General features: G+C 33.9%; 1 protein-coding gene across 2 annotated transcripts in view; it reads left to right on the forward strand.

Moving 5' to 3' along the window:
• Nucleotides 1-894: 894 nt before the first annotated feature.
• Nucleotides 895-19,170, forward strand: part of LOC149557472 (putative glycosyltransferase) — a 138,679-nt gene continuing 120,403 nt past the window's right edge. For both annotated transcript variants that reach the window (XM_089832126.1, XM_089832127.1), the window contains exon 1: nt 895-1,175. In XM_089832126.1, coding sequence (XP_089688252.1) covers nt 1,033-1,175 — 143 coding nt within the window. In that variant the 5' untranslated portion in view covers nt 895-1,032. The remainder of the gene's footprint in view (nt 1,176-19,170) is intronic.

The raw sequence follows: 19,170 nt of genomic DNA on the forward strand, positions 1-19,170 counted from the left end.
ATGAAACTTTATAAATTGAAATGACATGTAATAACCTATTTTGTTATGTTTCTCCTCAATTCTCTTTATCAAATTCCTAAAGTGAATCATAGTATCCTGCATTTCATTATGTGTTTCATTCATTGTCATGCAAGATGGGTTCTTGTGAGCCATTATTCATATATATGGGTCAATGAGTTTGACTTGAAACTATATTGTCGAATCTTGATACCAATGCCACAAATTGAGTTGCTGTAGAAAATATCCCCTGATTATCCATTGATAAGCTAAAATGACACTATAATGAATGGTTTCACAAGGCTAAACACTTGTTAAAGGTTTCGAAAATGGGTTTAGAAGCTAAGCAAACTTAATCTTGTAAGAAACTTCATGGTTAAGTGTATCTGAGTTGGAGTAGTATTGGGATGGGTGATTTCAGAGGGAAGACCTAATAATTCACATTTGTGGACATCAATGCAAAGTGCTCCTTCATTCTTACGAGAGAGGAATTCTTGTAAGTCACTACTCATGAAATATGAATCAATAAATTCGACTTGTATGTTGAATTCTAATAGCAATATCATAAATTGACCTATTATTTTTTTAAAAACTTATTTAATACTATTTTTTTAATAGCACTAATCTCTAATTTATGAATAAATTTTATTTATAAAGTAGAAGTATGATAGATCGAATGTAATTAAAAATGTTAGACCAAGTATGTACAAACCTTCAACAAGTTGTTTGAAGAACAAAGAATTATAAGGATTACAGACTATGTGATCAAAATACTCAAGAGAAGATTCAAAGATGGGAGCCCTTTATCTAACTTCTTTGCTTCACTCTTTGGTACCTGTCTATAAATCCCACAAATTGCTTGGCCCGCTTTTATAAAGTTTGTTCCATTCACTGATTGCCGCGGCGAAACTCATCTGTTTGACGGGAACTAGTCAGTTCTACGAAGGTGAACCAAATTACCTTCTAATTAAATTTAAACGTCTTCGCCGCATAAATTTGTATGTGTGCGAATGCGTGTTTTACAAGCAGACGGTGATGGAGAAGCAGCAGTTGCACTACCCAAAAGACCGTCGCCCCGACGCGCTCGGAATTCTGCAAGTCCTACCTGATGAAATTATCTGCCTCATTTTAGAAGCCCTTTCGCCTCGCGATGTCGCCAAATTGGCTACTCTTAGCAGGTTACATATATTTTGCTTTATATCTACTCTCCACGGTTTTTACTGTTTCGTGAAAATTGATCTCTATCTCCATGCTAAATAAGCAAGAAGAATCAAAACCCATTCAATTTTGTCGACTTTTCTTATCTGCAAGCATTGAAAACCTGCAGATAAGTTCCATTATATTAATTTATGTTCATTCAGGAGAACAATTAAATTGGCGTTTTTTTGAAGCAAACAAACTGAGACCAGTTTTTATGAGCTGAGTGATCCAAATGCTGTGAAAACATTATTTTTGATGACAAAAAATGGAACATTTATGAATCCCATGTTCTTGACAAACCGTTTCTTGTGCTGTTTGCGAAAAATGGCTGGCCAATTCCTAGAAAAATCGTCAGAAAAAGTAAAAGATTACAACCGTCCCTTTCTTGTCACTATTTCAGTATTTGTCAGTATTACATTCGTGTTTTGATATGTCACCTTGAGCTCTCAAATGGAATTTTGTTTAGTCAGCTTCGTGAGTTCTCATATGGAATTTTGTTGAGTCGGTTTCTTGTTATGATGTTTTCACAGATCTTATTCTGTATATTTCATACTTTGTACTCTGTTCAAAGGATATAATACGTTGAAAAAAATGCAGTAATTATGTTATAGCGTGTGAATCTATGACATATAGAACGTTAAATGATTGCAAACTTTCAATGATAATCTTTAAAATATAATATTTCCAGCAAATGCAGTAAAAAAAACCTTGAAAATGTTATTTTAAATCTCTGAAAACAACAATATCCCCGTTTTTTAAATTTAAACCATTTTTTTCCTTTTGAACTGTAAGACACAAGTGGGTTTGGTCCACTAGTTTGTAGTGCTTATTTTCAAGGTAAGTCCCACGATTGCAGACTTCTACGATTTTATCTTTTAAGCAGGAACAACTCATTTCTTCCAAATAAAGCTTATAGAACAAACTGTGTATTAGACTTTTAAGAGATCAACATCTAATTTTGTACAATTGTAGATAATAGCTCTATATAAAGAATTAACAATACCAAAGAACCTCCTACAATGATTAATAATTGAATAAGCTCTTAATTAATAAATTCAAAACAAAGAATAATCCGTTAAGTTATAAACATCCTGCTTGATACACAATGTTATGTTACTGCATGGGTTGTACTGAAATTTAAAACACATTTTAGTGGGGAGAGTTGCATACCCATTCCTTTACCCTTATACTTTGTGCCTGCTTTGATCAGAAAATAACAAGTTTACAAGTGGTACATTTTTGCATGAATTCATCCCATGACATCACCATATCCTAATCCCATTTTTTTATTGCCAAAAGATTTAGTCTTGATTCTTAGATCCCCCATTTGTCACTTTGAGTCACATTTGTGGGAATAAACTTGACCCAGGTCACTAATAGATTTGTATCCTGAGTTTCGAAATTTAAATTTAATCCTATTGACTTCCTCCTATTGTTCATTCTGAGCTGAACTAGTGTTAGTTTTTGTTGTTGTGCTTGGTTGTTCTATTTTAAGACATTCATTCACTCATTTAAAATCATGTGGGAATTTGGAAAGAACATTTGGGTGAAAAGAGCTTAGAGAAGAACCGATTCTATATTTCTTCTTTTGAATCATTTTTTTTTTTTTTTTTTTGAACCTTTCACTTAGAGCCACAAATCTGGTCAAGCTTGGAGTCTAATTGTGGAATACACGTTCCTCACAATTCAATATGTTTCCAAAAGTTTTCCTCAATTTACCTAGTTCTTACAGAAATCTAGATATCAAAAGACCAAGGACAGCAACTTAAAATAGTCATCATTTGCTAGATTAGTCTTGTTAGTGACAATTTAGATTTGCACATCAATTTCACATCCACAAATATAGAGACTAGGTCCACATATGATCTGGATCAAATTTGCATGATTTGAAATTTTCATTTGAACAAGCCCTAGAATTTCGAACCTTGATAAATTAGTTTATTGACATCGGCCACAACATATTCCCATAGTTGGATTTTGATCTAAGTATCTGTTAAATCTCAGACCATTTAAAATATATATTGCACATAGAAAATCCAGTCAATTAGGTAGCTCAAAACAAAAATAAAATCAATCAAAAGAACAACTTCTGATTGTGCTAGAGTACAAATGCAAGCTGCTGAAAATGTGAATTGAAAATTTGAAAAGAAATACACCGTGTTGGAATGGAATATATTGATAAAAGATACTCTATATTTATCATGATTAAAATTAGAATAAACGACCTTTAATTAGACATGTGCGCTAAGAATTTAATTAAGAGAAACTGTCTAGATTTGTTACTGTTACTACTGTGCTATCATTAGAAGAACACTAACTCAGCAACTCACAGTCAAAAATTTAACAGTTCTCTTTGTGAGGAAATTGTTCTCTATCAATCTCAGTCTCTCTCCCAAACTGAATCTCTCTTTTGGCATCTTGATCTTTCCCTTAGCCAGGGCTTTGTCAAAATATTTACAACTTGTGAATCCAAGGGAACATGCTTGAGTAACATTGCTCCCTTTTTGAATTTTCTCTATATACTTAGAGTAATCATGGAAAATTGAATTCTCAGAGAGATCAATGCAACTTTGATTGTCATAGTACTAAACTATCTGCTCCATCATTTGATTGTGTTGCCCTGGTATTTGGCCCGACCAAAAGTTCAAAAATCTTCATCTTTTCAATTAAGGTCACTTTTGGAGTCATTGTCTCTATGCTATTCCTTCATTTTTTTTCATGGTCTCAGTTGGTCAAACTTCTAAAATTTCATCATTTTTAGCCTAAAACAAGCAATTGAACGTCAAGTTTCCAACTTTAAAACGCTCAAGAATTTATCAAAATTTTGGTGGTTTTATGATTCTAAAGTCTCCGGCTCGTTCCTAGCTCCATCCTGCACTTCATAGTTTTGAAACCCAATGGCTGAGTCAAATGTTATGTGAGGTTAATCAAAGCCCCCAAAATATTTATATTTGATTGTGTCATTAACCCCAAAAGCTAAAGAGGCTAATGAATTGTTCAATATCGCGTATTTTCAAGGGATTCATAAACCTCATTTTTAATGCTTAACTCAAACATAACTAATGAGGTTAATGAAAGTGCCAAAAATACGCACAATGGAAGGATTGCTTAACCTCTTCCAAAAGTACAAGAGGTTATAAAGGAAGAGGTTAATTAATCTCAATAAAAATTAGTTATTTGTGGATACTCATGCTAAAATACAAATTTTGATCAGTGATGCCGCTTTATGAATACTGAAAATAATTGAAGGACATGGCGGGTGTTTGATCAAGTGCCTCAAGGAAGGGTAAAGTAATTGCAGGTAGAAGCACAATTTCAAAGTATAGCCACGGTCTGTGAATTGATTCTCGGAATACGTTAATCAAATTTCAAATGCCAATCAAGAAAAATGGTTTCATAATGGACCAAAATAGTTTGCACGAATAAGCTACAAATTATTTACAGAAGTCTAGAAGTCTAAAAAGCTTTGTTGTATTGGCAATCTTTGCTTTTGCTGTCCTTATGCCTGTACATGTGATAGATGGGATTTTATTAAACTTGAAGAAAGATCTTGTATTTAATGATATTGATAGAGCTCAATATCAAATGTGAAGAGTGGCTCTCAAAGGCCTTGGTCTCATCTAGCAATGAGATAAATATTTGTAGTATGGACATGCTTTGTTCTTTACACAGAATATGATAAATAGCATCCATGTGAATACGGTTTTGTCTTCACACCAGTGTCGTGCATATCAATTTGCTGTTTAAAAAAAGTGCTGCTTGATTCTCATGAGTTCTCTATGATACAAATAAACTTTTCAAGCTTGTGAAACATAAGGAAGGCGCTACACATCAAAGATTGACGATCTTGAAAAACTGCAAGCTTGGGTAGTGCATGCACCTGATCTGTTTAACAAATTGCCTCAAGATATGTCTCCTCAAGGAATGAAATATAGTGGTTGCAACTTGTGCACATATTAATATACTAGTTACTTTGCTGAGAGGTTAAAATCTCTAAGGAGATATGTTGAAAAAGTCATTAAGCGCTGCAGAAACATGGCTAAGAACTCCACAGTAATGTCTGCAAACTCTTCCATCCATGTAAGCATTCCTGCGCAGGTATGGAAATTGTTAGACACCTCGAGCTGGGAACTTTGGGACGAGTTCTTATAATAAAACTTTGCTAGATATTGTTGTCACTGTCACATAACGAAGACACACATCCAATTGTTTGATTAAATGCCACCTCACTGTTTTGAAACCAAGTGCTTGCAGTCTAGTGTAGAAGTGGAACCTCCAAAGAAGGAACCAAAGCAGATAAGAAAGGACTATTGAAATGGCTTACATCTAATGGTTTGGACGCTAGCTTCTAGCTGAATTATGGATGTTCATTCAAGTATATAACAGAGATTGTCAAAAATTGCAATCAGGAGTTCCATAATTGACTTTCATTCATAGACAACTTTCCTCATCACACACATTTAAATTGTTTGACAAATTACCTCAAATGGATGTTGTCTCATATAATTTGATGGGTTTCAGGATACAATTAAAATGGATTTGTGCAAAGGGTGTCAAAGCTTCCAAGTGAAAACCTCTATGCCAAAGAAATGTCATCTCATGAAGACAATTGTAATGGATACTTTGGTCGGATAGATGAAAGATTGTCATTGATGTCATTGAACACGAATAAGTACAACTCCCATGTGCTAAACAAATTCAGTCACGTATATGTATTCAGAAACTACAGGGGATCGTTGCACATGAATGAATATACACAGGACTCTGCAACGATATTATCCTTGTGAAGAAGCATTGAATGAGTTTATTAATCATATCACACCATTAGAAAGGAAGAATATACTATTGGGTATCAGAAGCACAAAGACATGATGGTCTCAGGATAAACAAATCACTGTACTCCTTGAGTTTCCCAGTCTGATGATAGCAGCCATATAATACTTGCAGTGGATATATGTAGAAGACAACGATAGTAAGTGAAGCTACTGAAATAATTATCCAAGTGACTGACAGGAAAGAAATCAATGATTCATATGTATTCAAGTTAATATGTATGGAAGCGTGATAAAGCAATATCAATTATCCTGCAATATATACAAGGAAGAAAAGAAGATGTCATCGTATCTGTTGACAGTACAAAAATAATAATATCAGTGTTCTATAGAATAAAGTATAATATGTCAGTGATAGCAAGGAGAGAGACGGCAATGCTTATGAGATGTGGAAACTCAGAAATACCTGAATGGAAACAAAATCAATCTGTTGCCGTGCAAGTCCAGAATCTTGTCAAGGGAAAATGATTGGAATTTTGAGAGCCTAATGATGGCGGGAGGAGGAAAAACTAAAGAAACGACTCAAGCTATTTCATGTGTAAGGAGCCTCCATAAGCCCGACAAGAGTTACAAGTAATCGATGACGCCTGGTGGAATGATTGTGCATATGTTACTCCTGGTCATCATTGGAACGGTACATCCTGCTACAGTTTTAGACAAAGACAGCATTTGAATGAACCTTTGTGAGCAACAATAGATTAAACAACGGATTAAATCGCAAGTATTAAAATCATCGGGTATTAAATCAATTTAGTGTTCTTGGCAAGAGCACGCATATGAGCCCGATAATCTTTTCAAGTTTTATATTAAAAGCTTATGAAATATAAGAAGATATGATTATGTTTGGCATTGCTAAGTGGTTATAAAGATTACTATTGGTATGGAAAACAAATGCAAATCTTTTAAATACATATGTATCGAAGGTGAATATTGTGTTTGCCAATGGTATAAGAGTTTATTATTTAAACTAAAAAATATATGAAATGATGCGATCAAGTGAAGTGCCCTTTAATATTTGAAAAGTCACAACTTCAGATGAACGGAGATATAAATAAAGATTACTTTATTTTTATAAAAGTAAGTCAGCAATTTGAGAAGCTTGGATGAGGGAAGAGCAGATATATATATATATATATATATATATATCAGATATTCCAAATCTGATATATATTTAATCAGAATTTGTAAAGGAGTGTGAGGAGTCCAAAATTATATATCTATCGAAAAAGATTGGCTGAGTTCAAGGCAAAAGAAATTACGTAGTTTCATCATTAGTTATAAAAGTAACAAAGACAGAGGTGGAGTTTCAGATTTAACATCAGAAGTGGGAGTAGGTGCTTCCAGTGGGTTGAAGCCTGCGAACTGTGGGAGTTGTAGCTTCCAGCGGGTTGGTGCCTATAAAATCGAGGTTGGAGCCTACAATTTTTTGTAAAAGATCAAAGATATATAAAAGCAAATATTTTGCTTGGTTTTTTCCACATTGGGTTTCCACGTAAATCTTGTGTTATTGTGTTCATGTGCATTTTTTTTTATTCCAGAATTTAAAGTTATTTGGATAGAAAGTTTTAATTTGGCAAAAGTTATTATTATACTGATTCATCCCCCTGCGCCCTCAGTATGATCATATGCATCTTCAATTGGTATTAGAGCCAATGCCTTCTATAAAGCCTAATTGCTTGAAGGTAGATCTTAAAGAGCACAATGGGCGAAATCTTTCTAAACAAAATGCCACCAATGTTTGATGGGACGAACTATGCCTATTGGCGTATAAAAATGGAAACTTATCTCACGGCTATTGGTTTCGATGTCCGGCAATCAATTGTAGATGGTTATACACCACCACAAAACCCACCAACGGATAGAATCAAAAAGAGAAAATGTGAAAACAATGCCAAAGTGAAAAATGCAATTTTGTGCGATCTTGCCAAATCAATATTCTCAAAAGTTATGCACTATAGATCAGCCAAAGACATTTGGGACAAGCTGAAAATGTTTATGAAGGAACTGCGAATGTAAAGAAATCCAAACTTGAAATTCATCGGAAAGTATTTGAAAGTCTCAACATGAAGGAAGATGAGAATATAACCACTTTTCTTGATCATGTAGATGATGTTGTCAATTCTATGCAAGCTCTTGGTGAGGAAGTAAAGAATGTCTTGTAGTTGAAAATATTTTAAGATCGCTACCTATGAAGTTTAATTCTAAAATATCTGCAATTGAAGAAAGAAAAGATTTAGATAAATTGGCAGAAGATGAATTGCATGGAATTCTTACCACTTATGAAATGAGAATTGGAAGCAATGAATCTTAGAAAGAAATAGCATTTAAAGCATCTAAGAAAAATAAAAGCAAAAAGCAAATGTCAAGTGAGAGGTTAGATAGTGAATTAGACAAAGAAGAAGCTTAATTCTTGAGAGAGCAAAAGGGCAAGAATGGAAAAACCAAAGGAAGGTTCAAATGCTTTAATTGCGGAAAGCCAGGCCACTACGCATCTAAATGTCCCTTTAACAGTAGCAACTCCAACGGAGATGAAAATGAAGCTTTCAAAAAGATGAAATGGAAAAAGAACAACAAATTTAATAAAAGGAAACAATTTCAAAAGAAGAGTTTTTACTCTAAAAAGGAAAGTAGCTCATTGGATGAAGATAGTGAGGATTGGCCAAGTGATGAGGAGCATGAAGTTATCTTTATGGCCGAAGCTGATTTGATGATAATCATGAGGATGAAGAAGACAAATCATGTGATGAGGAATGATGAGGTTGATCTTGAAGAAGAACTCCATTATGCATATCAGGAAAATAAAAAACTTAAGAATAAAATAGCCAAATGTAAAGCTGAATTAGAAGAAAAACTAGAAGCTCTCAATGAAGAAATGAAACAGGTTGAAGATAAGCTGAAATCCAAAACAGAAGAATGTGTCAAATTGGAATTAGAAATTGAAAAATTGAAAAAGGAATTGGAGGAATGTACCATCAAACTGAAGGACAGTATTAAGTTTGGGAAAAGTTCATAAATCCTAACTGAAATCATAGACAGTCAAGAACCCTCTTCCAGAAAAACAGGAGTTGGTTTCAAAGGAAATTCAAATAGTTACAATTCTTTCAAAGGATTCATCAAAGAAGGTGATAAAGTTGCTGAAAACGATACATCAAAAGAAGAAGACAAACTCAAGGATATGCACAAACCTCATTATAAGTTTCATGGTTATTGTTATTCATGTAGTCTTTTTGGGCACAAAGTAATAGAATTTAGAACAACACAACATCATATGAATGATGGGAAAAGGCCATATCATAGACAACATTTCTTCTACACCTTCACTGGATACTATTACTCTCGCAACAAGTTTGCTTATAAAGCACTAAACTGTAGAAGCAAAGAAAAGAACACTTCAAATTTCAGGAATCACAATTCTTTTGCTCCATTGGTTTCTCTTGATATCCTATGTTCAAATTGTAATAACTTTGGACATGATGCCCATCAATGTAGAACAACTTTTCTTACAAATCCAGCAAAGAAAGAAAATCATGCTAACAAGAAGGTTTGGAAAAAGAAAGAAAAGTCTCTATTTGTTCAAATAACCTTGCATGTGCAAAATAAGAAAGATAGATGGTATGTTGACAATGGGTGTTCAAGGCATATGACAAGGGTCAAGAGAAAATTCATTTCGTTTGAACCAATTAGTGATGAATCCGTAAAATTTGGTGATAGCACAAAACAAAAAATAAAAGGAAAAGGAACTCTTATTCTAGATCATGGAAAATCCAAAACGGATGTCCTATATGTAAAGGGATTAAAAGAAAACTTACTAAGTGTAAGTCAGCTTTGTGATCAAGGTCATAATGTAAAATTTCATCCTAAAGGGTTTGAAATTTAGGACGGGAAATTGATAGCTAATGCAAATAGAACAACAAATAATTTATTCATTTTACAAGAGATGAAAAATGAGACTTGTTTCCTGGCTGAACAAGATGAAAATTGGCTCAACAAGATTTAAACTATGACAACTTCGTCAAAATCAGTCATAAAGGAGTAAGAGACATACCAAAATTATCAAAACCTTCAAACACCATTTGCAAACAATGTCAACTAGGAAAGAAAACAAGAAGCACATTCAAACTAAGAAGTACTCTACATCAAAACCACTTGAACTTGTCCATTTAGGTTTATGTGGACCAACCAGGACAAAAGGTCTTCAAGGAGAAAGATATTTCATGTTATTTATTGATGACTAGTCTAGAATGACTTGGGTAGCCTTCCTAAAAGAAAAATCAGAAGCACTTGATAAGTTCAAAGCCTTTAGAGAACTAGTTGAAAATGAAATGGATACAAAAATAAAATGTTTTAGAATGGATAGAGGAGAAGAATTTACATCACATGAATTTGATATGTATTGTGAAATGAATGGAATAAAAAGACAACTTTCAGCACCTAGAACTCTTCAACAAAATGGAGTGGTTGAAAGAAAGAACAAGACGGTTCAAGAAATGTCAAGGGCAATGCTTAATGAATCTAATATGGCCGATACATTTTGGAAAGAAGCAGTACATACAACAATCTACATTTTGAATTGTACAAAAATAAGTGTAAATGATGACAATACACCTTACCAATTATGGAAAGGAAGACCAACATCAGTCAAATATTTTTCAGAATCTTTGGAAGTACATGCTATATAAGAAGGGATGAAGGTGTCTTGGGTAAATTTGAAGCTAGAGCAGATGAAGGAATCTTTCTTGGATATTCATCTAAAGGTAAAAGCATATAGATGTTACAATAAAAGACTTCACAAGATAGTTGAAAGCGCAAATGTAAAAATTGATGAAGGATCTGAAAGGATAAAAGAAAATGCAGAAATACGAAGTACATGTCAAGAAGAAGAAGATCCAAAAGATGAAGAAGATGAAGAAATTGAACAAACACCTTTGAAGACACCAGCAAAAACTCCTTTAAAGACACCAACAAAAACTCCTTTAAAGATACAAGCAAAAACACCATTAAAATTTGTCCGTAGAAATCATCTAGAAGACTTGCTAATAGGAGATATAGAAAAGGAAGTTCAAACACGAAGAAGATTGGCAAACAATGATGAGCTTGCATACCTTTGTCTTCCATCAAAAATAGAACCAAAGAACTTCAAAGAATCCAATGAAGACCAGCATTGGGTAAAAGCCATGGAGGAAGAGTTGAACCAAATCGAAAAGAACAACACTTGGGAAATTGTTCCAAGGCCAAAGGACAAAAATGTCATAGGAACAAAGCAAGGCTCGTTTGTAAAGGTTATGCTCAAGTTGAAGGAGTGGATTTTGAAGAAACATTTGCTCCAATTGCAAGATTAGAAGCAATCCAGATGTTCCTAGCATGTGCAAGCGATAAAGCATTCAAAGTTTACCAAATGGATGTAAAATCAGCTTTCCTAAACAAATACTTAGAAGAGGAAGTATATGTTGAATTTCTTAAAGGATTTACATTATCAAAAAAGGGAGATCAAGTATGTAGATTGAGAAAAACACTTTACGGGCTAAAACAAGCTCCAAGAGCTTGGTATTCTAGATTGGATAAGTATCTTCAAGATCAAGGTTTCAAAAGAGGTATGGCTGATAGTAATCTATACATCAAATCTGAAAATGACAAACTTTTGATAGTAGTTGTATATGTGGATGACATAATATTTAGAGGAGGAAGTGATAAAATGTGTAAAGAATTTTCAGTGAACATGCAACAAGAATTTGAGATGTCCATGCTTGGAGAATTATCCTTCTTTCTTGGTTTGCAAATAAAGCAAACAAGGAAAGGAAGATTTGTTTCTCAAAGTAAATACATCAAAGAAATGTTGAAAATTTTTGGTATGGAAGATTGTGCTCCTGTTGGCACACCTATGATTACTGGATGCAAGCTTAGTAAAGAAGATGAATCCCCAAGTGTAAATCAATCCCAATATAGATCCATGATTGGAAGTTTGTTATATCTAACTGCTACAAGGCTTGATATCTTGCAAGCTGTTATAGTGGTGGTCCGATTCCAAGCAATGCCAAAAGAAACTCATGTTCTAGTAGTTAAAAGAATATTTAAGTATCTAAAAGGTACTATGATTCTTGGCTAATGGTATCCAAGAGGAATGGTTTTTTCCTTCACAGCTTATACAAATGCAGATTTGGGAGCCAATATTGATGACGGGAGAAGTACAAGTGGAGGTGCGTTCTTCCTTGGTAACAGTCTAGTATCATGGCTAAGCAAGAAGCAAGGATCAATAATTTTATCTACAGCAGAAGCTGAATATGTCGCAGCAGTAGCAAGTTGTACACTAGTGCTTTGGATGAAGCAAACATTAAAAGATGTAAAGGTTGAATTCGAGAATCCTATTTCCATCTTTTGTGAAAACACAAGTGCAATCAGCATATCAAAGAATCCGTTCATGCACTCCAAAACTAAGCATATTTCAATCAAATACCACTTTATAAGGGAACAAGTACTTGAGAAACAAGTCAAGTTGGAATATATTAACACAAAGGAGCAAATTGTGGATATATTTACAAAGCCACTTCCAAAGGAGGCTTTTGAGTACCTAAGGGAGAAATTGGGAGTAGTGTCACTCTCATCCATCCATTAAAAGGTCTCATAAAAAGCATGACTTCAAGGGGAGCACATCTCTAGCCCAAGAGTCCCTTTACCATTGATGACAAAGGTGGAGAAAGCGAACAAAGTGGGAGAAATTGAAGAAAGGAGGAGCAACGAACTAAGGGGGAGTCTTGCACTATCAAGATCACATATTTAAGAAATTTCCATCAATGACACAAGGAGAGTGTTGGTTCCCAAAATTGCAGATTGGAATCTTACGAGTCTTGCCAACTCGATGTTGGGATATCCAACCGGTTATGGCCAACTTGATAGAACTGAACAATGTGATTCGAGCTCCCTGCACTTCTGGCTCTGCAAAACCAAGGCAGGTGTACCTAATCCTGAACAAAACACTTAATCCCAGGATGCTTATAGCAAATTGGTTAGAATACGAATGCAACAAAATTTTTCCAAATGGCAAGAATTATAGAAAGCTTTTAACTTGCAAATTATGAATTAAAAATAATAAATAAATATATGAGTGTTTTAAATAAAAGTAATTAATATAGATGATTGCGACAAATGAATATATTAATTCTTCAAAGGAAAGATATAAAATAATTGCTAGCATATGGATTGTGAATTATAAAAAATATAAAGACTGCTGCCGAAGGGCGATAGAGTCAGTATTATAAGTTTAAAACATACAACTTTACAAAATTCTACGCACATCAATTATAAACAATTTAGTAATCAAGGCGACAAATCAAATATATGGACCCAATTTTAAAATAGTCTAGGATGTATTTTAACTCTTGTGGTTCAGAGCCAAACCAAACATAGATTCAGAAACAATTAAATATTTCACAATATTTATGATGGTCAATTTTAAAATGCTATAATTGATCTGTCTACTTATCTATCATATAAATTATTTATAAAATTAAAATAATAATTATAAAGGACGAAACTATATAATATTTTAACTCTAAAGCTTCATGCAAATAAAATAAAATAAATGTTTCTTACGGATCATGCCGGAAATAAAATTGCACTAGAGACTCCTTACGGATGATCCATCCAATGCAGTTTGACTCCAGAATCGCATATAAATTTATTTGTTCAATAATTCGAAATTCACGAGCTTAGTTCAAAAATTCATTCATTTGCGAATGAAAGAATATAATACATCAAATGCGCAAGTGTATGGTATGAAATTTTTGGAAAGTATATCTAAATATGGATTGTCTCTCATTCTCCATTTGTATTACATATTTATACACATTAAAAAGGTGCAAAATGAATGGGCACACCCCTTCACAACACATAATTACAACCACCTTTGTAATGAATCCAAAACAAATTATAATAATTAATTTAAAAGAGACGGCTTGGAAAGTATAATGGATTTTCTAAGATTATTTGATGAACTAATGACAAATCTGTGCTTTGATAGAATCTCTCATGCGGCCTCTGAACATAGGAACTTTTGTGTTCTATTTCCTCGCGTGGTTCCAACCCGAGAATCTGGGTTGTGAACCTTTGGACTCCATGGCAGATAGGGTGGCATGGTTTCAATAGATGATGTAGTCCTGGTATCATCACGAGAAATATCATAGATGTAATTTCCATCTTCCAAACTGGAAGTAAATGTATGCATTGCATGTGCATAGACAACATTGTTGGAGCCATATAGTGATTATCTAAACTTTAAAATGTTCCCAGTATTAGACACCGATGATCACCCTGCATCTATGATTGAATAAGATGACTCGATTCTGTGCAGGCTCCTCCTCATCTTGTGCTTGTTCTCTTTGATTGGAGTTGAAATTTCTTAACTCCTTGTCTCCAACTTGCAGACGTTAATAGTGACTCTTCCGTATATGCTCAAAGATCTGCAACAAAACATAAACTTACATTAGGAATAAATTATTAAGAGAAATGATTGATAATAGACAATACATCTCTCCTGTTCAAGAGGCCCTACGAAGACCGGGAGACAAATCCTCCATACTTCTATAGCGCTGCAAAGGATGAGCATAGTAGTCACTTAGTTATGCCACACGTTGGAAGATGTGTTTCACATAGTGTGTGATTGCCACAGTTGCAGGTATGTTGGGCTTCAAATATGGCTAACATCCTCATGGTGTACTGCTGTTGAATCTATTTTGTCATGCGTAGTACTTCCCAAATACATCATTGTTTGTCTTACAGGCCTGTATCTTCTAAATCCAAACTTTACTTACTAATGAGATTACTATTATTTGTGACTGAGGAGAAACTGTTGCGTATGTTACACATACTGTGATTACATACTTGCTGTCGTCTTCATCACCGTCTGATAACCTAGTATATCAATTCAGATATCATACTCTTTTTTTTGCTACTGCACATGAACATAGTTCTTGAATATTAAAAATATATTGCAGTTGTCATTCATTCATTATGATTCTTAAACAGATATGTCTTTATGCATATCAGTCCATTTGAACTCTTTTTTTTAAACAATGCTCTGTATTATTGTTTCCAGCATTCCTCAATGTATTGGTTATAGCTATTGTTGTTCAACTTCCTCAAATCTATAAGCTCTCTTTCTACTTTTAGTGTCTTCTAAGCAACAATAAATTCCTGTCCATAGACAATCATACTCATTATGACTGCTGTTAGCACATAACTATTTTTTTGTCAGAAGAGTTATTTACATTCTTTGACATCAATGTCAATGCCTTATTAATCTCCAACATTATTTTTAAAATGGAAGCCTTAATTTGTGAAAATTTGGGCTCCATCAGGGAGATTGACGAAATATTGTCATTGAACATGAATAAGTATAACTCTCATGTGCTAAACAAATTCAGTCACGTATATGTTTTCAAAAACTACAGGGGATCGATTGCACATGAATGAATATACACAGGACTCTGCAACGATAATATCCTTGTGAAGAAGCATTGAATAAATTTATTGATCATATCACACCATTAGAAAAAAACAATATACTATCGGGTATCAGAAGCACAAAGACATGATGGTCTCAGGATAAACAAATCACAGTACTCCATGAGTTTCCCACTCTGATGATAACAGCCATATAATACTTGCAGTGAATATATGTAGAAGACAACAATAGTAAATGAAGCTACTGAAATAATTATCCAAGTGACTGACAAGAAAGAAATCAATGATTCATATGTATTCAAGTTAATATGTATGGAAGTATGATAAAGAAATATCAATTATCCTGCAATATATACAAGGAAGAAAAGAAGATGTCATCGTATATGTTGACAATACAAAAATTATAATATTGGTGTTCTATAGAATGAAGTATAGGAGAGAGACATCAATGCTTATGAGATGTGGAAACACAGAAATACCTGAATGGAAACAAAATCAATATGTTGCCATGCAAGTCCAGAATCTTGTCCAGGGAAAACGATTGGAATTGTGAGAGCCTAATGATGGCGGGAGGAGGAAAAACTAAAAAAACGACTCAAGCTATTTCACGTGTAAGGAGCCTCCATAAGCCCGACAAGAGTTACAAGTAACAGATGACACTTGGTGGAATGATACAGCCTGTAACAATTTTAGACAAAGACAACATTTGAATGAACCTTTGCAAGAAACGATAAATTAAATAACGGATTAAATTGCAAGTTTTAGAATCATCGGGTATTAACTCAAGTTAATGTTCTTGGCAAGAGCACGCACATGAGCCCAATAATCTTTTCAAGTTTAATATATTAAAAACTTGTGAAATATAAGAAGATACGATTATGTTTGGTGTTGCTGAGTGGTTATAAAAATTACTATTGGTATGGAAAACAAATGCAAATCTTTTAAATACATATGTATCAAAGGTGAATGTTGTGTTTGCCGACAGTATAAGAGTTTATTATTTAAAACAAAAAATATATGACATCTATGAAGTGATGCGATCGAGTGAAGTGACCTTTAATATTTGAAAAGTCACACCTTCAGATGAACAGAGATATAAATAAAGATTACCTTATTTTTACAAAAGTAAGTCTGCAGTTTGAGAAGCTTGGATGAGAGAAGAGCAGAAATAAAAATATGTATATTCAGATATTCCAAATCTGACATATATTTAATCAGAATTTGTAAAGGACTGTGAGGAGTCCAAATTTATATATCTATTGAAAAGGATTGGCTGACTGCAAGGCAAAATAAATTACATAGTTCCATCATCAGTTGTAAAAGAAACAAAGATAGGGGTGCAGTTTCAGATTTAACATCAGAAGTGGGAGTAGGTGCTTCCAGTGGGTTGAAGCCTGCGAATTGTGGGAGTTGTAGCTACTAATGGGTTGGTGCCTGTAAAATCGAGGGTGGAGCCTCTTTTAGGTTGGAGCCTACAATTTTTTGTAAAAGATCAAAGATATATAAAAGCAAATATTTTGCCATGGTTTTTCCCACATTGGGTTTCCACGTAAATCTTGTGTAATTGTGTTCATGTGCATATTTTTTTATTCCAGAATTTAAAGTTACTTGGATAAAAAGTTTTAATTTGGCAAAAGTTATTATTATATTGATTCACCGCCCTCCCCTCTGCCCCCACTATAATCATGTTCTCTTAATGGATTTCATATGCATAGATATCGCCAGTTAACATGCAGGAAGTGGACTTAATAAATCAACTCCCAAAGCCTATCGGACCCTTCTACAAAAGGTGTAGAGACACTCCAAATGCAGCAAGATGAGAGTTTGGAAGAAGATAAAGCAATTGTTTGACTGAATGCCTCAAAGAGGTGTTGCTTTATGGAACATGCCAAAAAACACTCAAACAAGAATATGGATATAGAGAAAGTCCTCTCATGCATACAAGGATCATGCATTATATTTGAAGGATATTTCTAAGATTTATCATCTATAGGAAATAAATGAGGTACCAATAATATTTTGCAGGGGACCTTTGAACGTGTCCATTTGCAAGAGTTATGTTTGCAATAATATATCCTTAAGTGGAGCTTTGAAATAGAAGACCTGCATTTATCGAAACACAATTAAGTAATTGTGTCGAGGTTTATTGGAGGGCTTTGAGAATATTGAGAACTTCATGTGAGAGGGAAAAGAGAACACCTTCATCTACTGCTTGGACAACCATTGAGCTTGACTCTAATGTGAAGGTATTGACATCTATTTAGCCACCACCTGTGCTGAATCTGAGGAATAAGACATGGATCTCTTTAGGAAATGCATGAGACCTGTTGAGAAGTGTTTGAGTGTAATGCCATGATTTTTGTATGCTCCACGAGCCTTCCAAAGAAATCACAATAGACGTCTATCTCATTAGTTGAAAGTGCCAGTTGACATAATGTGTGGCAAGTGTAGAAATATTGTGGATGCCAGAAAAGTGTTTGAGAAAATGATTGCCAAAGATTTAATTTAAGGGAATGTGATGATTGATGGGTGCGTTGGCATCTTCCTGACTTATTGCTCTCTATATATGCCAAATATAACTCTTAAACCTTGAGATTTATTTAACAAAATTCTCAAGATGGCATCTCAGATTAGGAAAGGTTGAATATGGGCTTTGTAAGGACAACGATTTATAAATGAATCGATAAAAAGTGAGCTCCTGAGCAAATACATTTAACACTATAAAACTAGATCCACTTTAATTGCTAATTTCCTTCTCACGTGGTGTGAAGCCAAGCTCACTATCTTCCCAATTGACTCAAAAAAGAAATAAAATTCTACAATGGATTATAAGCATCACATGGATATTTACTGCAGTCACTGGCTTACAATTTGGAATGAATCGAGATTGGTTATATATAAATATCTATTGTTAATTTTGAATTATGTGGTTATCTTTATCTATTATTGAGTATTCTATTGGGAATTCATATTTTGCAAGAGAATATTAGCACTGGCAGTCACAGGGAATCGAACAACATCCAATCCCTAGAGAAGGATGAAAAACATGTTGTAATCATGGATTCTTGGTCGCTGGAATCAAATCATTGGCTGCATTATGCAACACAAAGCCTCAAAGATATTTCATGTACATAAATGGATTAAAATATGGAATGTCAACAAAGTGATTTCAAAACAAAGCTCTCAAAATTCTTGAATTAATGAAGAATCTATGATCTTGATATTAAGTAGGCAGCCACCACAAGGTTTAAAAAAAAAGAGGGGAAGATTTGGTTTAAGGTTTATAATTGCTTACATATTGTAAACATTCTCTAAAGACAAAGCTTTAAGCTAAAAGATAGTTTAGCTACGAAGAAATGAATATCCTTGAAACTTTTATTTGTCATGGTATCTCTAAATTTAAAATGGGAGCTCAGAATAGATTACAAAAATCCTTCGAAGTGTCACATTTATAAATGCCCTAATTGGTATATATGCAAGATATAAATTTATAGGTGATAACAGGAGACTATTTGACATAAAACCTCAAAGAAATCTGGTTGTGTGGGACAGCATTGAACATTCACTTAAAAAAAACTGGAACTAGAGTTCAAGTACAGTGTTGATTTGACAGTGCAACCATTATAGTTGTAGTCATAGTGAAAATGATTTTGTTGAGAAGGCTTTCATGTACACAAAGTTTGTG

This window comes from Cupressus sempervirens, chromosome 5 (genome assembly GCF_028749045.1).
Source record: "Cupressus sempervirens isolate cs-2001-9-10 chromosome 5, ASM2874904v1, whole genome shotgun sequence".
Classification (NCBI taxonomy): domain Eukaryota; kingdom Viridiplantae; phylum Streptophyta; class Pinopsida; order Cupressales; family Cupressaceae; genus Cupressus; species Cupressus sempervirens.